The sequence below is a fragment of the Equus asinus genome, chromosome 20 (assembly GCF_041296235.1).
Source record: "Equus asinus isolate D_3611 breed Donkey chromosome 20, EquAss-T2T_v2, whole genome shotgun sequence".
NCBI classification, from domain to species: Eukaryota; Metazoa; Chordata; class Mammalia; order Perissodactyla; family Equidae; genus Equus; species Equus asinus.
This window is the reverse complement of record NC_091809.1, coordinates 25,934,557-25,961,150: the sequence shown is the minus strand read 5'-3', so window position 1 is coordinate 25,961,150 and position 26,594 is coordinate 25,934,557. Positions and strand designations below refer to the sequence as shown.

Here is a 26,594-nt window from a genome sequence, read left to right as displayed (position 1 = left end):
AAATTATGCCAAATGAATGAAGTCAAACACAAAGATCGCATATTATATAACTCCATTCATCTGAAAGTCAACAAATATGGAAATGTATAGAGACTGAAAACAGATTAGTGGCTGTCTTGGGTTGGTGCTTGGAGGAGCTAAGTGGGAAGATAGGGCAGTGGTAGGTTAAGGGTAGAGGGGTGTCTTTTCAGGTGACAGAAATGTTCTGAAATTGACTGTGTTGATAATTGCACGTATCCGTGAATATATAGAAAACCAGTGAGCTGTAGAAATTAAAGGGCTCCGATGTATACTATGTGTATTGTATCTTAAGAAAACTGTTCAAATAAGTGGATAAATGCATTGAGTTTTGCAATGCAAATGAATTTTGCAATCCAATCTCTTAAGCATATGAATACTTTCCAGGTACATCACACATTGACATAACCTTCTCTTGATTTTTGTTCTATCAGTCCAAACAGGAATTGAATTACCTTAGGGATATCATAGCCTTTACATTTCAAAGTTCTCTCAGGATACATTAAAAAAATGATCTAAAATAAATTTCCCTCCAAGGTAAAACGTACACCTGAGAATTGAATGAACACACCTCACACCATGTGTTTAGAGTGTGAGGAGACCTTACGCCCAGTTGAGGCTGCGGTTCCAACTTCCCACCAGAGCTAAGGGGTTGTGAGGCCAGAGGATTCCTTAAAGTCTGATCTGAGGGGTGGGGAAGCGCTGGGTGGAAGACTCAACACTGTCAACAGTCAGAGATCAAAGTGGAGTCAGACTAATCATTACACACAGTAGGGGAGAAAGACATTTCCTCTACCTTCTCTGGGTTCATATGGCCGCAGAACGAATTAAATTCACATGAGACAGAATAGCAGGAGAAAACTAAACAAAGCTTTATAGCATGTATACATGGGAGAGGTCAGGCAAGCTGAGCAACTCGCCAAAATGGCTGAAGCCCCCACTTTAAATATCATCTTCAGCTAATGACAAAGGAGGATGTTGGGGGTGGGGGTAGTCAGTTACCGGAGGTTACCAGAAACAGGAATAAGATTATTATGCAGATCCAAGTCCTTGCCTTCCCCATTGATCAAGAGTTTCTAGAGATAAGGTCATCTCCCCTTCTTCTTGGTAGAGAGGGAGATATCTTTACAGATAAGAGTTCCTTTGCAATGTAAATGTCTCTTACAAAGGGTAAGTAAATTCTACTTTTCAGTTGCTTTCCTGTCTGCAAAGTAATGAGCCCCAAATAATCATCATGCCAAAGAGACATATCTTGGGGTGGGCAACTCCAGGCCCCTACAACACCATGAGGTGACTTTGAAGTGTCTGTGTTTGCAAAGGGTTACAGTTCCTCGAGTGGCCTTACAGCATTGCATTTCAATGGAAAAGTCCCCAGAGAGGACATAGTCCACCTCCCAGTCAGCTCAAACACAGAATCTCCATCCTGCTGCCACTCAGGAGCGAGGGGGCGGGGTGTTTTGAACTGTCCAATCAGGGTTGGTTCCCGGGCAGGTGGGCGGGGCGACGCTCCGCAACCACCCCCGGCTTCCTGTCGCTCCACAGTCCTTCCGAAGGCGGGTCGTCTGCACTTAAGGACCCCACGTTGCTCCGCCGCGGACTCTGTCGCTCCGTGACCTGTACCGAGTCCTAGGGAGGACGCCGGGGAACCCACGAGCCTCAGCAATGGTGAGAGTTCATTCCCGGGGTGAGGACGCGGGAGGAGGGGCTGGTGGGAAGCGGCGGGGCGGGCCCGGCCTCCCGCGGTCCCCTCCGGGGTCTGCGGCCCCGAGTCCGCGGTGGCGCCGCTCGGCCTTCAGGCCCTTCCGGCCGCAGCGTGGGGGCGGGGCCGGCAGCCGGGCCCCGGGCGTCCTGTGGTCCCTGCGCGCGGCGACTTGGGCCGGAGCGTCTCTGGGCCGCTGTGCGCCCACAGCCCCGCGTGTCCCAGACGGTGCTGGGCCCGCGGGAGGGCCCGCAGGGCAGTCGGGCCTCGGTCTCCGGGGTCCGTGCGCGGAGGGGCTGCGGTCTGTGGGTCCCCAGGGCCTCCTTTCTCCTCGGAGGGGACCCGTTTTCTCCTGAGTTTCCTAAACGTTTGGGGAGCAGGGTCTCCAATCCACGACCCTGTCCCCCCAGCTCTTCCAGGACCGACAATAAATCCCTCAATTTCCAGATCCCTCCTCACGTTCCCGAACGCCAACTTCCGGTCCCCGATTCACAGCATCATTATCAACCGCAAACAGACCCGATATTTTAGTTGTTTATCACTTTTCCACAGTCAGTGGGCGGCTCTTTTAAGAGGGTTTATTCCTCGTTCGTGGATGTTTTTCTTGAGAGAAAGTAGCGCATCCCCCCGTTAGGCGCGTGGTGCGAGCTCCTCCCGCCTCTCCTCCAGGCTGCGACCTGGGCGCGGACGCGCAGCTGGCAGTCCTTTGCTGCAGGTTCCTCTTGAGAAACTTTTCCGGGCCATCTGTCCTGTCAGCGCTGCCCCTCCCTGGGGTTGTCACCTTGAAAAGATAGGTTCACTTTTAGTCTCAGTTTTTCAATGAATAAAAATTTACTTAATCAATACAGCTTGAAAGGCAATATAAAATATCTCCAAAGAGGGAGAAAGAGGTAAATTTCGGAAAAAAGAGACTATTCCAGTTTTACATTCCACGATTTAAACATTGTTTTTCTTTTTTCCTCCCCCGAGTGTAACAGTAACATTCTGAGGGCTGTTCTTGTATTTTCGGTGAGTTCAAATGGATTTCTAGGCTTAGACTTGCAGACCTGCAGTGTTCAAGTAAGATTAATAATTTATAAAGAAATTTCTTGTCATAGAAATAATAATTAACATCTTTTTTCCCAGAATGCAATACATTCTTGTGGGGTTTCTTGTTGAGCCAGCAAAGTGCCGTACAATTTTCTTCCCTCATTTCCATGTAAAGACTGGTTTGAGTGTTATAGTTGGACTGTTCAAACACAGGGTTTGTGTATTTAAAATATCAGTGATGGTCCAAAAAAGCTCCAGTGTGGCCAGAGGCCTGAGGGCACTGGATCTAAGCTAAGGCCCCTTGGAGCTGCAGAGGGAAGGCCTTGAAGGCCCCGCAGTTCTTCTTGGGGAGCCTCCCCTGCAGGTGTCCTACTGCTCACGCCCCCATGGAAGGAGCTTTTATCCTGAGAGGAGCTGCAGAGCCCTGGAAAGCTGGGGGTGCACGTGCTCCTGGGGTGAGGAGTGACGCCATTTCTGAGGTTGTCGCTGTGGTTCCCTTGGGCCTGTTTCTAGACGTAATTGGAGTTTTGCATCCACAGTGTTGGTGCGCTTAGAGAGTAATTTGTTTACACTGAGAAAGTTTGTGAGAGTCAGGAGCTCTGTGTCCTGGATGAGGGCCCATTAATCTGGGGGTCCATTTGGGTCAGAACCTTAAACTGAATCCAGCTGAGTTTCCTCACTGTGAGAACGGAGCCTGAGAGAGGGAGCATGTGCACTGTTCCCTGGGGAGAGGAGGGTGTGTGGGGCTCCCAGAGCTCCTTCCTGTGGCTGCTCAGGTGCCCTCCCCTCCTTCTCCAGGGACTGACCCCCTCCAGGGCTCTGTCTCCACCAGGAGAGTCAGGAGCATGGGACCTTCTGAGTGTGGCTTTCCTTCTGTCCTGTGGGAAGCAGGCTGCTCATCTGAGCTGATTCCAGTGTTTGTGTTTCCTTTCTTTGGATTCCTTACTCAATGGACTAGTGCAGCCCTTTGACTCCTAGTTTCCCTTAGCACTCGGGTCCTGAGACTGTAAGTTGATGGAGAGATAGGAGGTGAGCAAAGCAAGAAAATTCTGGAAACAATTAGAATTTCTATTCCATTTAGGCCAGAGAACCTCAAGATGTGAGATGAATGTTTTGAAGTTCTCAGGTGCATGTGTCATTTTTTGATCAGTTTTTGTATGTACATATTCCTAGAGAACAAACGAAGTTAAAAGGCTAAAGCAATGAAATGCCTGTTTTGATTGACTTGAGGGACTCTTCTGAAAGCTTATGTAAATCTTCCAAAATCCTTCTGTGTTTCAGTGGCAAACCTCAAATCCCTATTGCATTATAATATCCTGCTTATTCCTGGAAACACCCCAGTGGGAGATAGAGGGGCCGGAACCTCGGATGCTGCATGTCCTTATGTCTAGAAAGAGATTTAAAAATTTTCGTTTTCAATAATTTACACTTTTGTAACTGATAGTGTTTAAAGGAATTAAATGTTAGAATGGTTTCCGATGTACAAAAGTTTAAATAAAAGACTGTTAAATAGTAAAATACAGTATACTTAGATTTCTCTTTATTTGAAATAAATCTGTAAGATTCATTGCCTCATATATCTTGGTCCCCTCCAGCACTGTTACTCCAGCCACCCTCAAGTACAGTTTTGGTTATTTTTGAGTCTCCTGTTAGTGTTTCTTTATAAATTGATCGAGAATGCCTGTTTTTCTTAGCCACTTTGTCCTCATAATGAGCAGTCAGACTCCACATGTTGGGTGACTGCTCACAGCTTAAGCCTCACCCACCCTCTTCCCTTGTGCCCCCACCTGGACAAGCTGAGGAGGAAGCCTGGGTGCTCTCTCCTCTAGAGCAGGCAGGAGATTCCCACCACCCGAGCGCCTGCCTGTGTGCAGAGCTCTTGCCTGGCCCCACCCCCAGGCCCAGTGAAGCCCCAGGCCAGGCTCCATTCCTTGCTTTCTGAGCCCTGTCAGAGCTGCTTGAGAGGCCGGCCCTGCCCTCCCCTCAGACCTCTATGATGTGAGTCCTAAGCCTTTTCCTCCCCTCTGTGTGTTTGTGCCACCCTGACATCAGCCTCAACAAGGGAACCACCTCTCTGCAGGTGACCATAACGGTTGGTGCCCTGAGCAGCATGTCTAGACATGACCCCCACCCGTGGGTCTGTTTTCTCTTGCTCTGACTTGCTCCCCTGCTCTGCTGCCTGGTGGTGGCATGCGCTGTGGGCTGCTGCTTGCTGGGAGCTCGTGCTGGGAGCTGTTCTGCTCGGTGTTGCTTTGTTGATCCACCAACCTCAGTTCTAGGTTCAGCTGAGCAGAGTTGGCAGTTTTGAAAATTCGTAGGCATTTGGGAGCATAGTTATGGGATTGGGTCCTCCTTAAAGCCTTTGTGGGTCAATGTCTTTGCTGGAATTTATCTGTGACAGAGGCTGGGTTGGCCCTAACACACCCTGGAGTTGGGGGTGGCACAGGCAGGCCCATTGCGGGGTCACTCCTGAAACAGCTGTCATTTAATAAGAGAGAAGTGAGGAGGAAAGGCGCTCAGTAGATAGTGGGGTGAGTCCTCACTCCGAATACCAGAGGGTCCCCATGACCCTCAGTACCTGTGCTGCTAACCCTGCCTCTACTGTAATAAAGATCCTGACCCTCGGGTTATAAGAGACAGCACCTTTGGCTCCCCTGTGGCACAGCAAAGGGATTAGTTCAAACCTGACTGAAGTCCAGGGACCTTAAAACCTAGAGGGCAGCCGGTTGTCGTGGGGGCACCTCCCAACGCGGACGGCACTGTTTTGAGGCTCTTGGGAGGTAAAAATTCCTAAATACCAGGGAGTACAGAGGTGCTCCCTCCCCTGAAGTATATCAAGTGACTAAGAAAACAGAGAAGGGCAGGAGGAAGGATACAGCAGATAAAGTACTGAAACAACGGTCCACAGTTTGCCCCGTTGGTAGTCAAAAATATACTGTCAGAGTCTATGGAACAAAACAGAGAAAGGTACACTGCTTGGCTTTTGAGCCTCTACACCCTGGGTTCTGAATGAATTTTGCTCTCTGATGTGATGCACTAATTCAGAAACCTTCAAGCAGTCAACCAATACCTGGTCTCAAATGACGTTTACACCTGGGATCCCATTAAATGTAAGTAACGTGCCCCTGCTGATCTTAGGGGTATTAATGCATGTAGGACAAATAGGACAAAGGTTTCTCCTTAACCATCAGAAGCACGGTTTTGCCTAAACTCTCCAGGGTCATAACACCCATTGTCCTCAAATATCCCATAGTGAGCTGGGAAGCTCTGATCCAATGATTCAGAATTAAAATTATATGAAGTCTTTGCTACTTACAAATTGGTTTGAGAAAATGGAAGCCCAGGGACCTTCCCCCACAAAGAAAGTAGTTAACGTGGCCCAATGTAAATTTCCCAGGGCCTGGAAGGATTGAGAAGGGTAGAGGAAACCTGGTTAGTGAGGGGCTGATTATTCCTAGTGTGCTTTTTTTTTTTTTTTAGGATTTTATTTTTTTCCTTTTTCTCCCCAAAACCCCCCAGTACATAGTTGTATCTTCTTCGTTGTGGGTCCTTCTAGTTGTGGCATGTGGGACGCTGCCTCAGCGTGGTTTGATGAGCAGTGCCATGTCCACGCCCAGGATACGAACCAACGAAACACTGGGCCGCATGCAGCGGAGCGCACGAACTTAACCACTCGGCCATGGGGCCAGCCCCCCTAGTGTGCTTTTAACAGCCCAATTTTTCCTGTTGTTAAACCTGGAGAGAACGACTGACACCTGAGAGTGGTTTACCTCAACTCGAGGCTGTGGCTGCACCAGACAGACCCCTGTACCCAGTCCCCATAGTGTGGAAATTACTGACCACAGTCAATCAGCAAGTGATCAATATCCTGCCATCGCAGATTTGGCTGAGTCTGTTCTGTCCAGTCCTGTGTCCACAGTCTCTCAGCTGCACTTGGCCTTCCCCTCTGAAGGGACATGATGCCCCTTTACTGGGTTATCCTCATGGATCTTCCACAGCTGTGCCCTCCCACAGTCACTGCAGACGGGGTCTGAGCTGCATCCTAGTTCCTCCAAGAACACAGGGACGATGTTACATTAATGACACATCCTCTGAGGACATTCAGGACATGCAAATATTGAAAAAGGGAGCTCAGAAAAGTGGATGGGACATTGCCACACATATAATATGAGGCCCTGACAACTTTGTTAAATTTCTGGAAATTATTTGATAAGCAGAGACCCGCTCCCTCCCTGACACTATGAAGAAACAGCAGTTGTCCCTCAGCACCCACCGCATCTACTAGGTTCTTTTGTTGTTCTAGAGATAACATTTTTGTGTAGAGATTTTACTTGAACTTATTTGTGCTGTTAATTGCAAATCAGCCCGCCAGAATGGGCACCAGTACCACAAAACACTGGAGACTCTTTAAATTGCCGTACAACAGGCAGTCCTGACGGTGCCCTCAGAGTCTCCTGCACTGGAGAGGCTTCAGCAAAAGAGCCGCAGTGACCTCTACTCACCGGGTGATCCTGGCAGTACATGGCTCTGAGCATGGGACCACCTAGCCAGCAGTCCATTTTGACTTGCAGCCTGGAAACAGCACCCCAGGGGCTCAGCATGGCTCTGGAGACCCCCTTAAGACACCATGGGGCCAAACCTGCGGTTTCTACGATATCCTGCCTATGGGAGTAGGTGGCCTTCCATGTCCTCAGTCCATTGCCAGGTGCCATGGTGCTAAAGGAGGTCACCCCTTTCCCAGATCCCCAGGCTGCCTGGGGAGCTCCTTAGGACTCCCGGAGTGAAAACCGATGGGCATTTCATAGACTTTAGGGATGACATCACCACATATGTTCATGATGGAGCTCAGGTAGAGTTGCTGGCTTTCATGTCTTAATTGGGACATCTCTGATGAAGGACCAAACCCAAGGGTCATCACAGTGACCATACATCAAGCAGTCATCCTAGTGCTGACCAACACTTGTCCCCACGTGCACGTGTTTACGGCTCCTGAGTGATTCTCTAAGAGTTGCCCCTTTGTGGTAAAAGAACTCTGGGAATCTCTTGCTTCATTTGTCCTCAATATAAATCATAGTAACACTTGTCTCTGCATAGAATAGGCCACAAAAAAGGCCTTTTTATCCACTGGAGTTGAGACACTACTGATAGAAACGGAGGTTCTCATTTCACGTCTCAGAACATACGGTGCTGGGCTCTTAACAAGGCACTCAGAGGAAGTTTCTCCTCTCTTCCAAGCCTCAGGCTGCAGGCCTCATAGAGCACCATAATGGCTTGTTGAAATAAGGTCAAATTAATTGAATGAAAGATGGCCTGTTTTTGTCATCAGTCAGTCATCAGGGATGAATATTAGCACATCTTTCTTCATCTTTTTTTTCCTAGTAGGGTTTAGCTCTTTTTTAAGAGCAGTTAGGTTTAGAGAAACCTTGATCAGAAACTGCAGAGACTTCCGCCATAACCCACTGCCTCCACACAGTTTGCCCTGTGTTGTGTGTCTTGTGTTACTGTGGTACCCGTTACTGTGGTTCCATCCGATGAGCCAGTTTTGATTCACAGAAGTCCATAAGCTTCAGTAGGTTGACTCTTTGTGTTGTATAGTCTCTGGTCTTCGGCTAATGTGAATTGACGTGACTCCATCATTTCTGTATCATATGCGATAGTCCCCCCTTCTCCTCGGGATACATTCCAAGACCCCCAGTAGATGCCTGAAACTGGGTCGGGTAGTACAGAGCCCCATGTGTACTATGTTTTTTCCTGTCCATACGCACCTATGGGGAAACACGTTGCAGTCAATTGGAACACATTTTCTGTTCATGTCTTCCACCCACAAATTTAGTGCCTCATCTTAACTGAGCACTTACCATGCTCTGTAGCCGTAACTTTTGTAGATGAAGGAACAACAGCAAAACCAGCATGAATTTCTTTTTCCTTCACAATTTTATGTATAGAAGATTCATTCTTACCATAGATCTTCCAACTTCAGCATACATTTTTTTTCCTGTTTTTAAGTTGAGAACTGTCCACCTTTTCCTTAAAGGAAATACTTTACAGCTTCTCTTTGGTTTATTTGAATTGCCAGCATCACTAAATTTGCACTTTGGGGCCATTATCAAGTAAAATAAGGGTTAGTTGAACACAAGCATTGTGACACTGCGACAGTCAGTCTGATAACCAAGGTGGCTGCTAAGTGACTGGCGGGCAGGTGGCATGTACAGCGTGGATGTGTCCGACAAAGGGATGAGTCACGTCCTGGTCGGGACGGAGCAGGATGGTGCCGGATTACATCATGCTGCTTAGAATGGCATGCAATTTAAAACTCATGAATTGTTTATTTCTGGAATTTTCCATTTAATATTTTTGGATCTCACTTGACTGTGGGTAACTGAAACCACGGAGTGTGAAACCATGAATAAGGGGGGACTACTGTGGAACATGTGCACTGTCCTAAGAAGCTCCTGTGCTCCACCTGTTCATCCTCCCTCCTCCCACCCCACATCGCTGGAGACCAAGAACCTTTTCCCGCATACTTGGAATCACACAGCGTAGCCTTGTCCTGTTGGCTGCTTTCACTTAGCAATATGATTTTAAGGTTTCTCCATAGCATTTTGGCTTCATAATCTCATTTCTTTTCATCTCTGAAGAATATTTCGTCCTATGATGTACCAGTGATTTTTTATTCATTTGTGTATAAGACATATATGGTTACATTTAATTCTTGGCAGTTATACATAAATCTCTCCAAAATGTTCACATGCAGGATTTTTTGTGGATGTAAGTTTTCAACTCATTTGGGTAAACTTGAAGAAGCATGATTGCTCCATCGTATGGGAAGAGCAGGCTTAGTTTGAAGAAACTGACTTTCTTCCAAAGTAGGGATCCCATTCTCCATTCCCACTGGCAATGGATGCGGGTTTTTCTTGCCCTCCGTCTTTGCCATTGTTTGGTATTCTCAGTGTCGTGAATTTCAGCCATTGTAAAGAGTGTGTGGTGATATTTCATTCTTCTTCTATTTGCAGTTCCCTGATGATATACAATTTTGAGGACCTTTTCATGTGCTTATTTACCATCTGTATATCATCATTAAAGTGTGTGTTTAGATCTTTTGCCCATTTTTAATTGGGTTGTTTATTGTAATTTTGTTGAGTTTTAAGAATTCTTTGGATGTTTTGGGTCCTAGTCCTTTGTCAGATAAGTGATTTCCAAAGATTGCCTGCCAGTCTATGGCTTGTTTCTAAATTCTCTTAACACTGTTCCACTGAGCAGCAAGTTTTCATTTTAATGTAGTCAGACCTGTCGTTTTTTCTTTCTTGGACCTTGCCTGTGTTGTTCCATCTCAAAATTAATGACCAAAACCCAGGTCACCTAGACTTTTGCCTGTGTTATCTTCTAGAAGTTTTGTAGTTTTGCATTTTACACTAAATCTATGATCCACTTTGTTAATTTATGTGAAAGGTGTGAAATCTGTGTGTAGATTTTTTTTTGCTTTTAGATGTCCGGTTTTCCCTACACTATTTTTTGTAAATAGTTTCCCATTCACTATGTTCCCCATTGACTTCCCTTTGGTCCTTTGTCAAAGGTCAGTATATTTGCGTGGATTTATAGAGCATAGTGGACTTTTGTATATTAACCTTTTATCCTTCATCCTTTCTCTAATGTCTTATTTGTTTAGGAGGTTTTCGTTGTTATTTGGGATTCTTTGAGATTTTCTTTGTAGACAATCTTGTCATATGCCCCCAAAACATTTTTATTTCTTGTTTCCCAATTTCTATACTTCTTGTCTTCTTTTCCTATCTAATTGCATTGGCTAGTTATTCCAGTACAATGTTGACTAGGAGTGGTGAGACGGGACATGCTTGCTGTCTTCCTGATGTTACTGGAAAGCATCTAGTTCCTTCAGTGTAGTGCACTAACATTAAACAGGAGCCCAGTTGATGTAGAGGGAGGTGTGGGCAGAGTGATTGTGGCCAGTCCAGTGATTGGGTCTCAATCTTTAAGTGAGGCTGTGTCCCTGGGCTTGACTTTCTGTGATATAATAAGAAAGATATTTGACCTTTGTTCTCAGGTCCTAGCAAAAATCTCCTGAATCCCTTGGAATTACTCAAGTAATAAGTGTGATAGAGTGTCTTTTTTTTGTTTGGCAACAAAAAACATCTGTTGCCAATCTTCTTCTTTTTGCCTGAGGAAGATGGTTGCTGAGCTAACATCTGTGCCAATCTTTCTGTGTTTTGTGTGTGGGACGATGCTACAACATGGCTTGATGGGTTGTGTGTAGGTCTACACTGAGATGTGAACCCACAAATTCTGGGCCACTGAAGCAGAGTACGAGAACTTAACCACTACACCAGTGCACTGGTCCTGAGTGTCTTTTGTTTAGATGAGACAACTCTTGGCCAGCTCCTGGATAGCTTCAGGATAGGAGTTGGACACCAGAACCACTGATCTTTGATTAGAGACGTGGAACTCTCAGCCTCAGCTCCCAGCCTCTGGGGAGCAGAGAGGGGCTGGAGACTGAGTTAATCACCAATGGCTAATTATTTAATAAATTATGCCCATGTAGTGAAACCTGCATCAGAAACGTTAAAGGCAGAATTCAGAGGGTGTCAGGGTTGGTGAACACATCTAGCCGCTGGGAGGGTAACATATCTAGAGAGCAGAGGTGCCCTACATCCACCACCCTCACCCCTACCCTTGGCCTACTTTGCCCCATGCCTCTATTCCATGTAGCTGTTTCTGAACTGTATCCTTTATATTAAACCAAGAAGAGCAAGTAAATGGCTTTACTGAGTTCTCAGATTTGTTTTAGCAAATTGCCAAGCCTGACAGGGTGTGGAGAGAATCTGTGAATTTGTAGATGTCTGAGGAGAATTGTTGGTAGCAATGGTGACACCCCATTTGTGGTTGGCATCTGAAGTTGAGGCATTGTGTGCGACTGAGCTCTTCAATTGTACAGTCTGATGGGAACTCTCAGTGGTTAGTGTTAGGATTGAACTGAACTGTTGGACACCTCTTTGATGATGTAGAGTTGGAGAAGTGGCATTGGGACAGACACCACATATTTGTTGTCAGGAGGGGAAAAGCCTATTATCTTCACAACTGCCCCACTCTTGAAAGCAGAAAAGGCTAGAAGAGATTAAAATTGGCTATTTCCATCCCCCCCAGGTCAGTTAGGCTCTGGGAAAATCCCAGTCAGTTATGCTCTTGTGAAACAGGTTGTTTTGAGGACATGCCTTGTCAAGAAGAACAGAATATTCTGGGCACATTTTTAAATGGCTACTTTTTTGGTCTCTCTTCCTAATTGTATACACAGCGGTTTACCCTGTGCCTTCAGTTCTCTGAATGAAGAGTTGATGATTTTAAGTTTCTTGGCTTTTTTCTTCTGAGGAGTGGAAGCTGGTTTCTAAGCTCCTTACATGCCAGACCAGAGGCCAGAAGTGTCTGACTCCTTTTTTTGATGTTTGACTGCCGAGAGAGCTTTAAATCTTCATCCCCTTGTGCCCCACATCTGTACACAGTGAAAAGAAAGCCTGGGTGCTCCTCCTTTTAGTTATGGCAAGTGATTCATCCACAGAAGGCCCTGCCCTGGTACCTGAACTTTCACCCTAGCCCACCCCCTCACCTCTCCTGGGAAACACCCAGGCAGTCTCCTCTCCTTGCTCTCTCAAGCCATTTCCCACCTGCTTCAGAGGCCTGCCCTCCCCTCCCCTGACAGTTTCATTATGGAAGTAATACACCTTTTCATACCTTCTAGGCATGTGTGTTTTGTCATCGTAGACATCTGAATCAGATCATGGGTTGCAGTCCACCTGCCTGTGCAAGGTGACCATAACTGTTATACAGTAGATAATGATAATGGTTATTGATATATGTTTTGGAATACTCTTTGTGGTTCTATTGGTAGATCCTCTAGATGTTTTGCTAATAGCATATGCCACCCTTGTATGAGTCTCCAAGCGCAAATACACAATAAATTCTGTGGACATTGTTAAAAAATTGCTGGGCTAGGCCACAAAACAAGTCTCAGTAAATTTAAGAAGATTGAAATAATACCAAGCATCTTTTCTGATCACAAAGGTATGAAACTAGAAATCAACTACAGAAAGAAAATTAAATAAGCCACAAATATGTAGAGATTAAACAAAATGCTACTGAACAATGATTGGGTTAATGAAGAAATCAAAAAATATCAGCAGACAAATGAAAATGAAAACACGACATGCCAAAATCTATGTGATACAGCAAAAGTGGTTCTAAGAGGAAAGTTGATAGCAATATAGGCCTACCTCAACAAAGAAGAAAGATCCCCAATAAACAATCTAATAGTGCAGCTAAAGGAACTGGGAAAAGATGAACAAACAAAGCCCAAAATCTGTAGGAGGAGGAAAATAATAAAAACAGAGCAGAAATACATGAAATAGAGACAAAAAAAAAAAAATCAATGAAACCAAGAGCTGGTTCTTTGAAAAGATAAACAAAATTGGCAAACCCTAGCTAGACTACCAAGAAAAAAGAGAGAAGGCTGAAATAAATTAGAAATGAAAGAGGAGTAATTACAACAGACACCTCAGAAACACAAAAGAGTATAAGAGAATACTACGAAAAGCTATACACCAACAAATTGGATAATCTAGAGAAACAGATAAGTTCTTAGAATCATACAGCCTTCCAAAATGGAATCAAGAGAGAAATAGAGAATTTGAATAGCCCAATAAGGAGATTGAAACAGTAATCAGAAACCTCCCCCCAAAAAAGGTCCAGGATCACATGGCTTCCATGGTGAATTCTATGAAACATTCAAAGAAGACTTAATACCTATCCTTCTCAGACTCTTCCAAAAAATTGAAGAGGAGAGGAAGCTTCCTACCTCATTCTACGAAGCCAACATTACCCTGATACCAAAACCAGACAAGGACAACACAAAAAAAGAAAATTACAGGCCAATATCCTGATGAACATTGGTACAAAAATCCTCAAGAAAATACTAGCAAATTCAGTACAACAGTACATTATAAAGATCATACACCATGATCAAGTGGGATTTATTCCAGGGTGGCAGGGATGGTTCAACATCTGCAAATCAATAAACATGATACACCACATTAATAAAATGAATAAAAATCACATGATCAACTCAATAGATGCACAGAAGGCATTTGACAGGATACAGCATCCATTTATGATAAAAACTCTGAATAAAATGGGCATAGAAGCATATGTCGACATAATAAAGGCCATATATGACAAACCCACAGCTAATATTCTCAGTGGAGAAAAACTGAAAGCTCTCCCTGTAAGAACAGGAACCAGACAAGGATGCCCAGTTTCACCACTCTTATTTAACATAGTATTGGACGGCTTAGCCGGAGCAATCAGGCAAGAAAAAAAAAAGGGATCCAAATTGGAAAGGAAGAAGTGAAATTATTACTATTTGAAGATGACATGATACAGAAAACCATAAAGAATCCGCTAAAAAAACTTTTAGAAATAATAAATATGGTCAAGTTACAGGATACAAAGTCCACATCTGAAAATCAGTTGCATCTCTATACACTAACAATGAAGTAGCAGAAAGAGAAATTAAGAATACAATCCCATCTTACAATTGTAACAAAAAGAATAAAATACCTAGGAATAAACTTAACCAAAAAGAGCTGAAAGACCAGTACACGGAAAACTATAATACATCCTTGAGAGAAGTTGAAGAAGACACAAAAAAATGGAAAAATATTCCGTGCTCTTGGATTGGAAGAATTAACATAGTTAAAATGTCCATACTTCCTAAAGCAATCTACAGATTCAAGGCAATCCCTATCAAAGTTCCAACAACAATTTTGACAGAAATGGGACAAAGGATCCTAAAATTTATATCAAACAACAGAATACCCTGAGGAGCCAAAGGAATACTGAGAAAAAAGAACAGCTGGAGGTATCACACTCCCTGACTACAAAATATATGACAAAGCTATAGTAACCACAACAGCATGGTACTGGCACCAAAACAGTCACACAGATCAATGGAACAGAATTGAGAGCCCAGAAAGGAACCCACATATCTATGGACAACTAATTTTTGACAAGGGAGGCAAGAACGTACAATGGAGAAAGCTAAGTCTCTTCAATAAACGGTGTTGGGAAAACTGGACAGCCACATGGCCAAAGAATGAAAGTAGACCATTATCTCACGCCATACACAAAAATTAACTCAAAATGGATTAAAGACTTGAATGTGAGACTGGAACCATGAAACTTCCTGAAGAAAACATAGGCAGTATGCTCTTCGACATTAGTCTTGGCAGCATATTTTCAAGTACCATGTCTGACTGGGCAAGGGACGCAATAGAAAAAATAAGCAAATGGGACTTTTATCAAACTGAAAACCTTCTGCACAGCAAAGGAAACCATCAATAAAATGAAAAGACAACCTAACAACTGGGAGAAGATATTTCCAAACCATGTGTCTGATAAGGAGTTAATATCCAAAATATATAAAGAACTCATACATCTCAACAACAAAAAACTGACAACCTAATTAAAAAATGGACAGAAGATCTGAACAGATATTTGTCCAAAGAAGGTATACAGATGGCCAACAGGCATATGAAAAGATGTTCAACATCAGTCTCAGGGAAATGCAAATCAGAACTACAGTGAGGTATCACCTCACTCCCGTCAGAATGACTATAATTAACAAGACAGGAAACAATAAGTGTTGGAGAGGATGTGGAGAGAGGGGACCCCTCATACACTGCTGGTGGGAGTGCAAACTGGTGCAGCCACTATGGAAAACAGTATGGAGATTCCTCAAAGAATTAAAATTAGATCTATCCTATGATCCAGCTATTCCACTGCTGCGTATTTATCCAAAGAACTTGAAGACACAAATGCATAAAGATACATGTACCCCTGTGTTCACTGCAGCATTATCCACAATAGCCAAGACCTGGAAGCAACCTAGGTGCCCATGAAGGGACGAATGCATAAGAAGATGTGGTATACGTACACGATGGAATTGCTACTCAGCCATGAGAAATGATGAAATCTGGCCATTTGTGACAACATGGATAGACCCGGAGGGTATTATGCTGAGAGAAATTAGTCAGTGGGAGAAAGTTCCATACTGTATGATCTCACTCATAAGTAGAACATAAAAACAATGACAAACACACACATAGAAACAGATTGGATTGGGGGTTAGCAGAGTGGAAGTGGGGAGGAAGGAGAGCAAAAGGGGTGATTAGGCACATGCGTGTGGTAATGGATTATATTCAGTCTTTGGGTGGTGAACATGTAATCTACACAGAAATCGAAATGTATAACGATGTACACCTGAAATCTATATAATGTTATAAACCACTCTTACTGCAATAAAAATAGAATAAAACATAAGAAAAAAATTACTGGGCTGTAGCTAGTGATTGGGTTCAAATTTACAGGAAATGGTAATGGAGTGTATCATTGGAGCCCTCCACTATTTGTGCATAATTTATTGATTTGTTGACAATGGTCTTCAATACTTGGGGTTATTAAATTGATGAATTTTTGTTCTAATCACTGTGAAATGGGGACTTGACATTTTATTTGCCTCTTACCTCATTACAAGGTGACGGTCATTTTTCATGCGTGGTATTTCATCTTCTGATGAGTGTTTTGCTTCTTTTACCATTTTAAAATTATGCATCTGTCCGTGTTTACTCTGCAAACTAACCCTTTTGTACTGCTGATTTTTTTCCCTTTTGTTTGTCTAATTACCTTGATTTTAGTATATTTGAATTTGTCAGTCTCTGGCTTTATGGCTTACTCTTTTTCTTCTATGAGAATTTTCTCCCTATTGTTGTGTCAATGAATCACTTACCTGTGACTTCTGAAGGTGGCCCCGTTTTATCTTTAACATTTAGATCTATGATGAATTGACTATTGTCCATGGAACAGAGGGGAATATAATGCATTTTTCCGCTTAGATCACAGTGTGTCCCTGCCCCGGGTATTAAAGCGCTCATGGTACTTGGCACTGCTCTCCAGTGCCCACTCTGTCCTTCACCGACTTTCCATGTTAAATCCCAACCCACGGAAGACACTTTTCCTTTCCCTTGTTCTGTCTGTCTGTCTGCTAATACTGTATCATGTGGCATCCTGTAGCTTAAAAGTTCTTGATATGTGTTGGGTGGACCGCCACTTTATTCTTCAGAACACTTTGTTCATTTTTTGACAATTGTTCCTCTTATTAGGTTTGGAGGAGTAGTTTTTGTTGACTCCTAAAGAGTGTGTTTTGAGGATTTATAGGATGTTCTAAAGATCTGATTTGGGAGAGGTGACACAGGTTGGTTCTTTCTGAGAAGATGTGCCATCCTTTCACTTACTTTGACATACTACCCCCAATTTAAAAATTTTCCATGAAGGGGGTGGCCCCGTGGGCGAGTGGTTAAGTCCGCACACTCCATGGCAGGTGGCCCAGTGTTTCGTTGGTTTGAATCCTGGGCGTGGATGTGGCACTGCTCATGAAACCATGCTGAGGCAGCGTCCCACATGCCACAACTAGAAGGACCCACAACGAAGAATATACAACTATGTACTGGGGCCTTTGGGGAGAAAAAGGAAAAAAATAAAATCTTTAAAAAAAAATTTCCATGAAGATCATTAAATATCCTTTATTAGTCTTGTTTGGTACTGAATTGAATTTGGTCTGGAGGAAACAAGGAGTCAGCTTCCAAATGTCTCTCATTGTAGTCACATATGCTGGGCTCAGTTCTCCAAGCAACAAAGTTGTGAGTACAGGTGTGGATTATTGTCTCCCAGGGTAGCCCAGTAGAGACTCAGTGGCCAGGGTGTTTTCTGGGGGTTGATCACATAGGCATCCTCTGCCTAACATGTGACAAAATTACAGACTCTCAAAGGGAAATAGGAGTTTACTATAGACCAAATTGTTTGCACAGACACTTTAGACACACTGAGGCCTCTTATCTGTAAGGTTGGCAGAGTCACTCTGAAAATCCCAGTTCGAGGATACCAGCAACAGATGAACTCTGTGAGCCAGAATTTCGAAGGATAACCAGTCTCGAGCCTGCTCGTGTTCACTCTGTTCTGTAAACTAGATAGTGGGGCTTGATTATGATCGAGCTCTACACTTCCGCTGTAGAAAGAGTACAGAAGTTTCCACTTGTCTGTGGTTTTGCTCTCCCCCATTTCAGTTACCCATGGTCAACTGTGGTCCAAAATATTAAATGGAAAATTCCAGAAATAAACAATTGATAAGTTTTAAATTACATGCTGTTCTGAGTAGCCTGATGAACTCTCATGCCGTCATGCTTTGTCCCACCTGGAATGTAAATCATCCCTTTGTCCAGAGTATCCACACTGTATGTGGTACCCACCCATTAGTCACCTGGTATCATCTAAGTCATCAGATTGACCGGCACAGTATTGCAGTGCTTGTGTTCAAGTAACCCTTATGTTACTCTATAGTGGCCCCAAACCACAAGCGTAGGGGTGCTAGCAATTCGGATGTGCCAAAGAGAAGCCATAAAGTGCTTCCTTTAAGTGAAAAGGTGGAAGTTCTCAAATTAATAAAGAAAGGAAAAGAATTGTATGCTGAGGTTGCTAACATCTATGGTAACTTTTATCACACTGCATTTTTATGACCTGTTCTATTTTATTATTAGTTATTGTTGTTAGTCTCTACTATGCCTAAGTTGTAAATTATCATATTCATGTATGTATGGGACAAAGCATAGTATGTGTGGGGTTTGGTCCTATCTGCAGTTTCAGGCATCCACTGAGGATCTTAGAACATATCCCCTGGGAACTAGGGGTAGCAGTGTAATGAGGGCTGAGCAGGCAGCGCCTCTTACCCTCTGGACCCACAACAAGAGAGGGGTTCCTATTTTGCTGTTCCTCTCCTGAATAGGTCAATTCCAGCCTCAGAATTGCTATCGGGAACTTTTCTCTGTTTCCTGCACATGGACGTCAGTGGATTATTGATCTCTTTCCGGGACCAGCATTTAGGGGAATTATGCCACTGAGGGGTTCCTATGCTTGGGATGGGCTGTCATGCTGCTGTGCCTCACAGGGGAACTCAGAAAAGAGAAATTGAGAGGCCAGCCTCTAGAGTGGCTGGTTGGGTATTGCTGAAATTAGAGAAAGGAGATTTTATGTTCTTTTGGAGGAAAGCACTGTTGAACTCTTTGTGTAGTTTTAATCATGTGCAAATTCATCATCAAACCATCGTGGACCTCAATGAAATTTCCTGCAAATTCCACGTCTTAACCTGTTCCTCAAGGTCACCAAGGCCCAGGTTACACTATTATGATTCTGCCAGGAAAACCTCTTATGCGAGCTCATCATCAGTGTGCATTCCTATGTGTCTAAAAATTGATGGGAACTAACCGTGAGGCTCATGAGTGGAGGGATTTTGTGCAGGTCTATGTTACATGCCTTCTTCCACATGCCTGAGCTATAGCTTCTGAATAACTTCCTAGCCCCATGAAAGGAGATAGAGAAGAGAAGATAAAATTGAGTCTGTGGAAATATTTTATAAACTAATTATAAATCATTTTCCTCCACAAGAATATTTTCATTCAGCCAGCTGGATGTGACTACTTCTCATGGCCTGGACTAGGTCAGGACAATATGGCCAGCTGGATCTTGTTACAGGTTGGATTTCCACAGGCCTTCTGGTGTCTCCTGTTTGGGGATGGGAATAGAAGAGAAAGCTTGCAGTTCTTTGCTTTGTTTTTATTCACTAAACCCTCATGTAGATGTGACCCTATGCTTTATGCAGTACTGTGTGATATGGTGGGTGTTAAAGAAGGATATGAAGGAGTTTATCTCATGAGGAATTGCAGTGCTTAATATGGTAATATTTATGTCATTTGTATAGCATTTCTTTCTTTTCTCCAAGGGGCTCTCGTATCCTGACACTACAGAGCAATGAAGACTTGAAGTGATCAGAATAAAAATGTACAATAAATTCCATGTGTTCGTGATGCTGTTAAATTTATGAGGAAGTGAGTGTGCCAGAGAATGAGTTCTGAAGACCAGGTTATAGAATAAATATACGGAGACAACAGAGTCATATGTAAACTTCTTATGACTTGAGTATAGCTCCACACTGCTGTTTGTCTCACTCATCCTCCTATATATGTATTTGGGATGTTTTAGGATTCAGTGACCTTTGAGGATGTGAGTGTAAAGTTCACCATGGAAGAGTGGGCTCTGCTGGGTCCATCCCAGAAGAAACTCTACAGAGATGTGATGAAGGAAACCTTCAGGAATCTGGCCTCAATAGGTAGGGATGACAACATTCTTACTTAATTACGTAGTCAGTTAGAAAACTAGTGTTGCTTGCTCATCAGTGCTGTTTCAGGAGGTGAAATGTAGAAAGGGAATAGATTGTAAATAAACTAGGCATGGTCACAGCTCATCATCGACCTAGAATCTAACGATTTTTCTATAGTCTTTTACAATTTCCGATGACTTTTCCTGGTCTGCATTTTAGGAGGAAAATGGGAAGACCATAACATTGAAGATCACTATGAAAATCACAGGACAGATCTAAGGTGAGTTGCACTCACATGAGAAAGCAATATCCCATGCGAGAATCTTCCTGTGTCATGACATTTTAAAAACAGCATATAGAACAAATCAGCACAGTTTCATATTGATTCATTCCTAGAATATTTTTATCAAAATATTTTTCTCAAATGTGGTAGATAGTGTTTGAAAAGTAGTAGACTTGGAAACACTATTTAGAAACCTCAGTTATGCATATCACTGTTTTGGTAATAGCTACGATGGAGCCCTCTTGCACAGCATTCAACATTCAATCAGAGTGCTGGAATTTACACATTCCTTGATTACAGTAAAAAAGTCATTGTCGTAACTATTGATAGGTATGAAATCATTAGTAAATAAGCCATTAATAGTGTGCTTCTCTTTGTTTTACAGCAGTCATATGCTTGAGAGACTTGTTAAGAGTAAAGAAGGTAGTCAGTATGGGGAAACCTTCAGCCAGATTCCAATTCATAATCAGACAAAGAAAACTCCCATTGGAATAAAGCTTTGTAAATGCAGTTTTTGTGGAGAAGTCTTCATGGATCATTCATCCTTTAGTAGGCACCTTAGATCTCACACTACATCCAAATCATGCGTGTATCAGGAATGCGAAGAGAAGCCATATAAATGTCGGGAATGTGGGAAGGCCTTCAAGTATCGCCAATCCTTTCGAAAGCATGAAAGGATTCACACTGGAGAGAAACCCTATAGATGTAAGCACTGTGGTAAAGCCCTGAGTTGTTTCAGTTACTGTCGAGTTCATGAAAAATCTCACACAGGAGAGAAACCGTATGAATGTAAGCAATGTGGTAAAGCTTTCAGTTGCCCCACTTACTTTAGAAAACATGAAAGAATTCATACTGGAGAGAAACCATATAAATGTAAGCAATGTGGTAAAGCCTTCAGTTGTCACAGATCCTTTCGAAGTCATGAAAGGGGACACAGTGGAGAAAAGCCTTATGAATGTATGAAATGTGGTAAAGCCTTCAGTTGTCCAAATTACTTTCAAAAACATAAAAGAATTCATACTGGAGAAAAACCGTATAAATGTAAGCAATGTGGTAAAGCCTTCCTTTGGCCAAGTTATGTCCGAAAACATGAAAGAATTCATAGTGGAGAGAAACCCTATGAATGTAGGCCATGTGGTAAAGCATTTAGTTGTCGCAAATCCGTTCAAATTCATGAAAGGAGACACAGTGGAGAAAAGCCCTACGAATGTAAAAAATGTGGAAAAGCCCTCAGTTCTCTCACTAACCTTGAAAGACATGTGATGAAGCACACTGGAGATGGGCCTTATAAATGTAAGGACTGTGGGAAAGTCTTTAATTGTCACAATTACTTACAATGCCACGAAAGTACACACAGTGGAGAAAAGCCCTATGAATGTAAGGGATGTGGTAAAGCCTTCAGTACTCCCAGGTCCCTTGAAAATCATGAAAGAATTCATACTAGGAAAAAACCTCATAAATGTAAGGAATGTGGCAAAGCCTTCAGTTTTCCCTGTTCCCTTCAAAAACATGAAAGAAGTCATACTGGGGAAAAGCCGTATGAATGTAAGCAATGTGGTAAAACCTTTGCCTATCTCAGTTCCATTCAGAAACATGAAAGAACTCATAGTGGAGAGAAGCCCTATGAATGTAAGGAATGTGGGAAAGCCTTCATTTATCTCTCAAATGTTCAAAGACACATGATAAAGCACACTGGAGATGGACCTTATAAATGTAAGGAATGTGGGAAAGCCTTTGATTGTCCCAGTTCATTACGAACACATGAAAGAACACATACTGGAGAGAAACCCTATCAGTGTAAAAGCTGTAGTAAAGCTTTCACTCGTCCCAATTCTTTACGAAATCACGAAAGAACTCATACCTGAAAGTTTATGAACATAAGGAATGGGGGAGAGCCTTCTTTGTTGCACAAACTTTCATGGACACGTGAAACATAAGTAGGCACACTGGAGAGAAACTATGAATGTAAAGAATGTGGGAAGGCCTTCAGCTGTCTCATTTCTTTGGGAACCATGAAAAAAACTCATAGTAGAGAGAATTCTCCTGAATGTAAACAATGTACGAAAAGTTTCACTTGCCCCACAAAACCATGTGAGAATGTGCAGTGGATGCATACTATATGACTAAAAAATAGAGAAACTTTGTAATTTCAGCAAGTACTTTTTGAGTAGTATTGAAAACTGTACTGGCAAGAAATCATGTTAATATAAGTAAAAGCATACCTTGTTGCATTGCACTTCACTTTATTGTGCTTTTGAGGTGCTTTTTTTTTTTAAATTGAAGATTTTGGCAGCCCCACATTGAGCAAGTATATTGAGCAAATAAATCAGTGTCACTTATCCAACAGCATTTGCTCACTTTGTGTCTTGGTGTCACGTTTGGGGAATTCTCGGACTTTTTCATTATTACTCTATTATGGTAATCTGTGGTCAGTGATCTTTGATGTTACCATTGTAATTGTTTATGTTTTTGGGGCCCCACACCATGCCCGTATAAGATAGCAAGCTTAATCAATAGCATGTGATCTGACTGCTCCACTGACTGGCCATTCCCCCATCTCTCTCTCCGTCTCCTAGGGCCTCTCTATTCCCTGAGACACCATAGTGAAATTAGGCCAATTAATAACTGTACAGTGGCGTAAGGGTTTAAGTAAAAGGCAGAGTCACAAATCTCTCACTTTAAGTCAAGTTAGAAATGATTAAGTTTACTGAGGTAGGCATGTTGAAAGCCAAAACAGGCTGAAACTTAGCCCTCTTGTGCCAGTTAGTCAAGTTGTGAATGCAAAGGAAAAGTTCTTGAAGGAAACTTGAAGTGCTGCTGTAGTGAACACATGAATGATAAAGTGAACTGGCCTTATTGCTGATACGGGGAAGGTTTTAGTGGTCTGGATAGAAGATCAAACCAGTCACAATATTCCCTTAAGGCAAAGCTTAATCCAGAGCAAGACCCTAACTCTCTTCAATTCTGTGAAGGCTGAGAGAACTGAGTCACTTGCAGAAGAAACAGTTGAGGCTAGCAATGGTTGGTTCATGAGGTCTATGGAAAGAAGCTATCTCCGTAACAGAAAAGTGCAAGATGAAGCAGCAAGTGCTGATGGAGAAGCTGCAGCAGTTATGCAGTAGATCTAGTTAAGATAATTAATGAAGGTGTGCCCAGCAGACAACAGACAAAATGGCCTTATATGGGAAGAAGATGCCATCTAGTGCTTTCGTAGCTAGGGAGAAGTCAGTGCCTGGCTTCAAAGCTTCAAAGGACAGGCTGGCTCCTGTTAGGGGCTAACGAGCTGGTGACTTTTAAGTTGAAGCCACCCTTATTTATCATTCTGAGAAGTCTAGGGCCCCTAAGAATTAGGGTAAATCTACTCTGCCTTTGCTCTATGAATGGGAAAACAAAGCCTAGAAGACAGCACATCTCTTTACAGCATGATTTACTGAGTATTTTAAGCCCACTGTTGAGAGCTACTACTACTCAGAAAAAGATTCCTTTCAAAATATTACTGCTCATTGATAGTGCATCTTGTCATCCAGGAGCTCTGGTGGAGATGTACAATGAGATTACTGTTGTCTGCTCAGGCAACCTCCATTCTGCAGCCCGTGGATCAAGGAGAAATTTTGACTTTCAAGTCATTATTTAAGAAAGACATTTTGTAAGGCTGTATCTGCCATAGATAGTGATTCTTCTGATGGATCTGGGAAAAGTTAATTGAAATCCTTGCCTTCTGGAAAGGGTTCACAATGATAGATGACTTTACGAACATTTATGATTCATGGGAAGAGGTCAAAATATCAACATTAACATGAGTTTGGAAGAAGTTGATTCCAACCCTCGTTCAGAGGTTCAAACTTCAACAGAGGAAGTAACTGCAGGTGTGATGGCAATAGCAAGACAACTTGAAGTAGAAATGGTGCCTGAAGATGTGCCTGAGTTGGTGCAGTCTCATGAACAAACTTTAACAAATGAGGAATTGCTTCTTATGAATGACCTGAGAAAGTGGTTTCTTGAGATGGAATCTACTCCTGGTGAAGATGCTGTGAAGATTGTTGAAATTATGAGAAAGGATTTAGAATATGACATAAACTTAGTTGATGAAGCAGTGGCAGAGGTTGAGAGGACCGACTGGAATTTTGAAGGAAGTTCTGTGGGTGAAATGCTATCAAACAGCATTACATGCTATAGAGAAATCATTCGTGAAAGGGAGAGCCCATCAATGTGGGAGACTTCATTGTTGTCTTAATGTAAGACATTTCTGTGGCCATCCCAGGATTCAGTGACCATCACCCTGATTAGTTAGCATTGAGGCAAGACCCTCCACCAGCAAAAAGATTAGGATTCACTTAAGGCTGAGGTGATGGTTAGCATTTCTTAGCAATAAAGTATTTTTAAATTTAGGTATGTGCATTGATTTTTTAAATACATAACGCTGTTGCACATTTAATAAACTGTAGTGTAAACATTTATATGCACTTGGAAACCACAAAATTCATGTGACTCACTTTATTGTTATGTTTGCTTTATTGTGGTGGTCTGACACTGAGCCCACAATATGTGACGGTATGCCTGTGATACGGGTAAGCCTGGTGCAAATTAATTCATGTAGAGTACTCTCAAAACTTCACAACGTGGAAGAAGTGTTATAATTATTCTAATATGGCCTTTCTCAGTGACTCCTTTTTCAAGTGAGTCTCTGTAGTATGGAGTTCTACTTACTTTTGCAAGTAAATATTGGAGTGAGATACTCTGTATGTATTCCTTAAGCCAGAGTTCTTAAATTTAATAGGTAATTTTTTTCCCTTTAGTCAGTAAGATTTCTGTGTTTATATTTTGAAGTCTGTTGGTTTCATGGCTGAATTGAAGTGTATTTCTACTATGCAAATAGCTTTAATTTTTATATAATTTCATAATTCTGTTAAGAAAAGAAACATTGAAAAATTACACTTTGGTATTTGTTGGTTGTTTCCTACTGATCTCCTGTGGCAAGTCCTGGATAAGCCTTACCCATTATATGCATATATATGTATATATTCCACCTTTTGTTCTTAGAGAAATCTTCGATTTCATTGGCCTGAAGAGCCTTATTCCATTTTCCTTGCCAATAAACATTTTCTATATATTTGCCTGTATGCAAAGTTCATCGTATAGTCTCACGTGAACTATTATTTTTATCTTTTGTCCTTTGCTCTTTGTCACTGCTTCTGGCTGGGATTTGGGCTATAGAGTTTGCATTAAGAAGAGAGACCTGTGATAGGACAATAAAATACAGAGTTGGAGATGATTCTTCTTGACTGTGTTATGTCGACGTGAGTAGTGTTGTGAACTACATTTTCTAGAATCTATTATCCTTATGGTTCTGTGAATTCATCAAAACAGGAAATTTGGAATGCAGACATGAAATGGGATTAGGCAAGTTTTGGAGCCATCTGTATAGACAGATGACAGACAGAAGCCAAGGGCCTTCTCAGACTTGTCCTTCCAGTCTGTTTTCCTCATTCTTGCCCTGCTAATCAAGAATATCCTCAAAACCAGGACGGTTTGATTTCCATTTGACCCAAGCTGTAGGGTTCTACAGTTGCCTCCAAAATCCAACATGAAGGATCCAGCCCAGGTTGGACTTGTCTGCATCCCTTCATGTGTCCACCAGGCAACAAATTTAGACTGTTGTGATTGAGAAGATTCTCTGTACCGCTGCTCCCCTCTTCTCTAGATATATTCTTTTGTTTTTAGTTTTTTCCTTTTTTCTGAGGAAGATTGGCCCTGAGCTGACATCTTGCCAGTCTTTTCTTTGCTGGAAGAAGACTTGCTGAGCTAGCATCTGTACCAATCTTCTGCTATTTTGTATGTGGGACACTGCCACAGCATGGCTTGATGAGCAGTGTGTAGGTCTGTGCCTGGTATTCAAAGCTGTGAACCCTGGGCTGCTGAAGCAGAGCATGAGAACTTAACCACTGTGCACCAGGCCTACCCTTGTTTTCACTTTCTTGACAGTGTCCTTTGAAGCACAAAAGTGACTAATTTTAAGGAAGTTCAAATCATCTTTTTTTTTTTTTTTTTTTTTTTTTTACTGGTTTTCTTTTGGTGACATGTTTAATAATTGTTTGCCAAATCCAAGGTCATATTTTCTTCTATGTTTTTCCTAAGAGTATCAGTTTTGCCTCAGATTTAGATCTTTGATCAAATTTGGTAAATTATTGTATGTGGTGTAATGTAAGGCTCCAACTTCATTCTTCTGCAGTTATTATCCAGGTGTCCCAGCACCAATTTTTGAAATAAATATTCTTTCCTTGTTCTTGGTACCTTTTTTG

General features: G+C 42.5%; 1 protein-coding gene across 2 annotated transcripts; it reads left to right on the top strand.

Moving 5' to 3' along the window:
- Positions 1–1,515: 1,515 nt before the first annotated feature.
- On the top strand, positions 1,516–25,566 carry LOC106826937 (zinc finger protein 709-like). Of its 2 annotated transcripts, XM_070492154.1 has the most exons (4): positions 1,516–1,683; positions 19,895–20,021; positions 20,232–20,292; positions 20,681–25,566. In XM_070492154.1, exons 1-4 carry the CDS (start codon positions 1,681–1,683, stop codon positions 22,158–22,160), a joined length of 1,671 nt encoding a protein of 556 aa, XP_070348255.1. In that variant the 5' UTR covers positions 1,516–1,680; the 3' UTR covers positions 22,161–25,566. The 2 variants fall into 2 exon arrangements, with proteins under 2 accessions (XP_070348255.1, XP_070348256.1); XM_070492155.1 differs by lacking the exon at positions 19,895–20,021 and having other exon boundaries at positions 1,548–1,683; positions 20,681–25,559.
- The last annotated feature ends 1,028 nt before the right edge of the window (positions 25,567–26,594 follow it).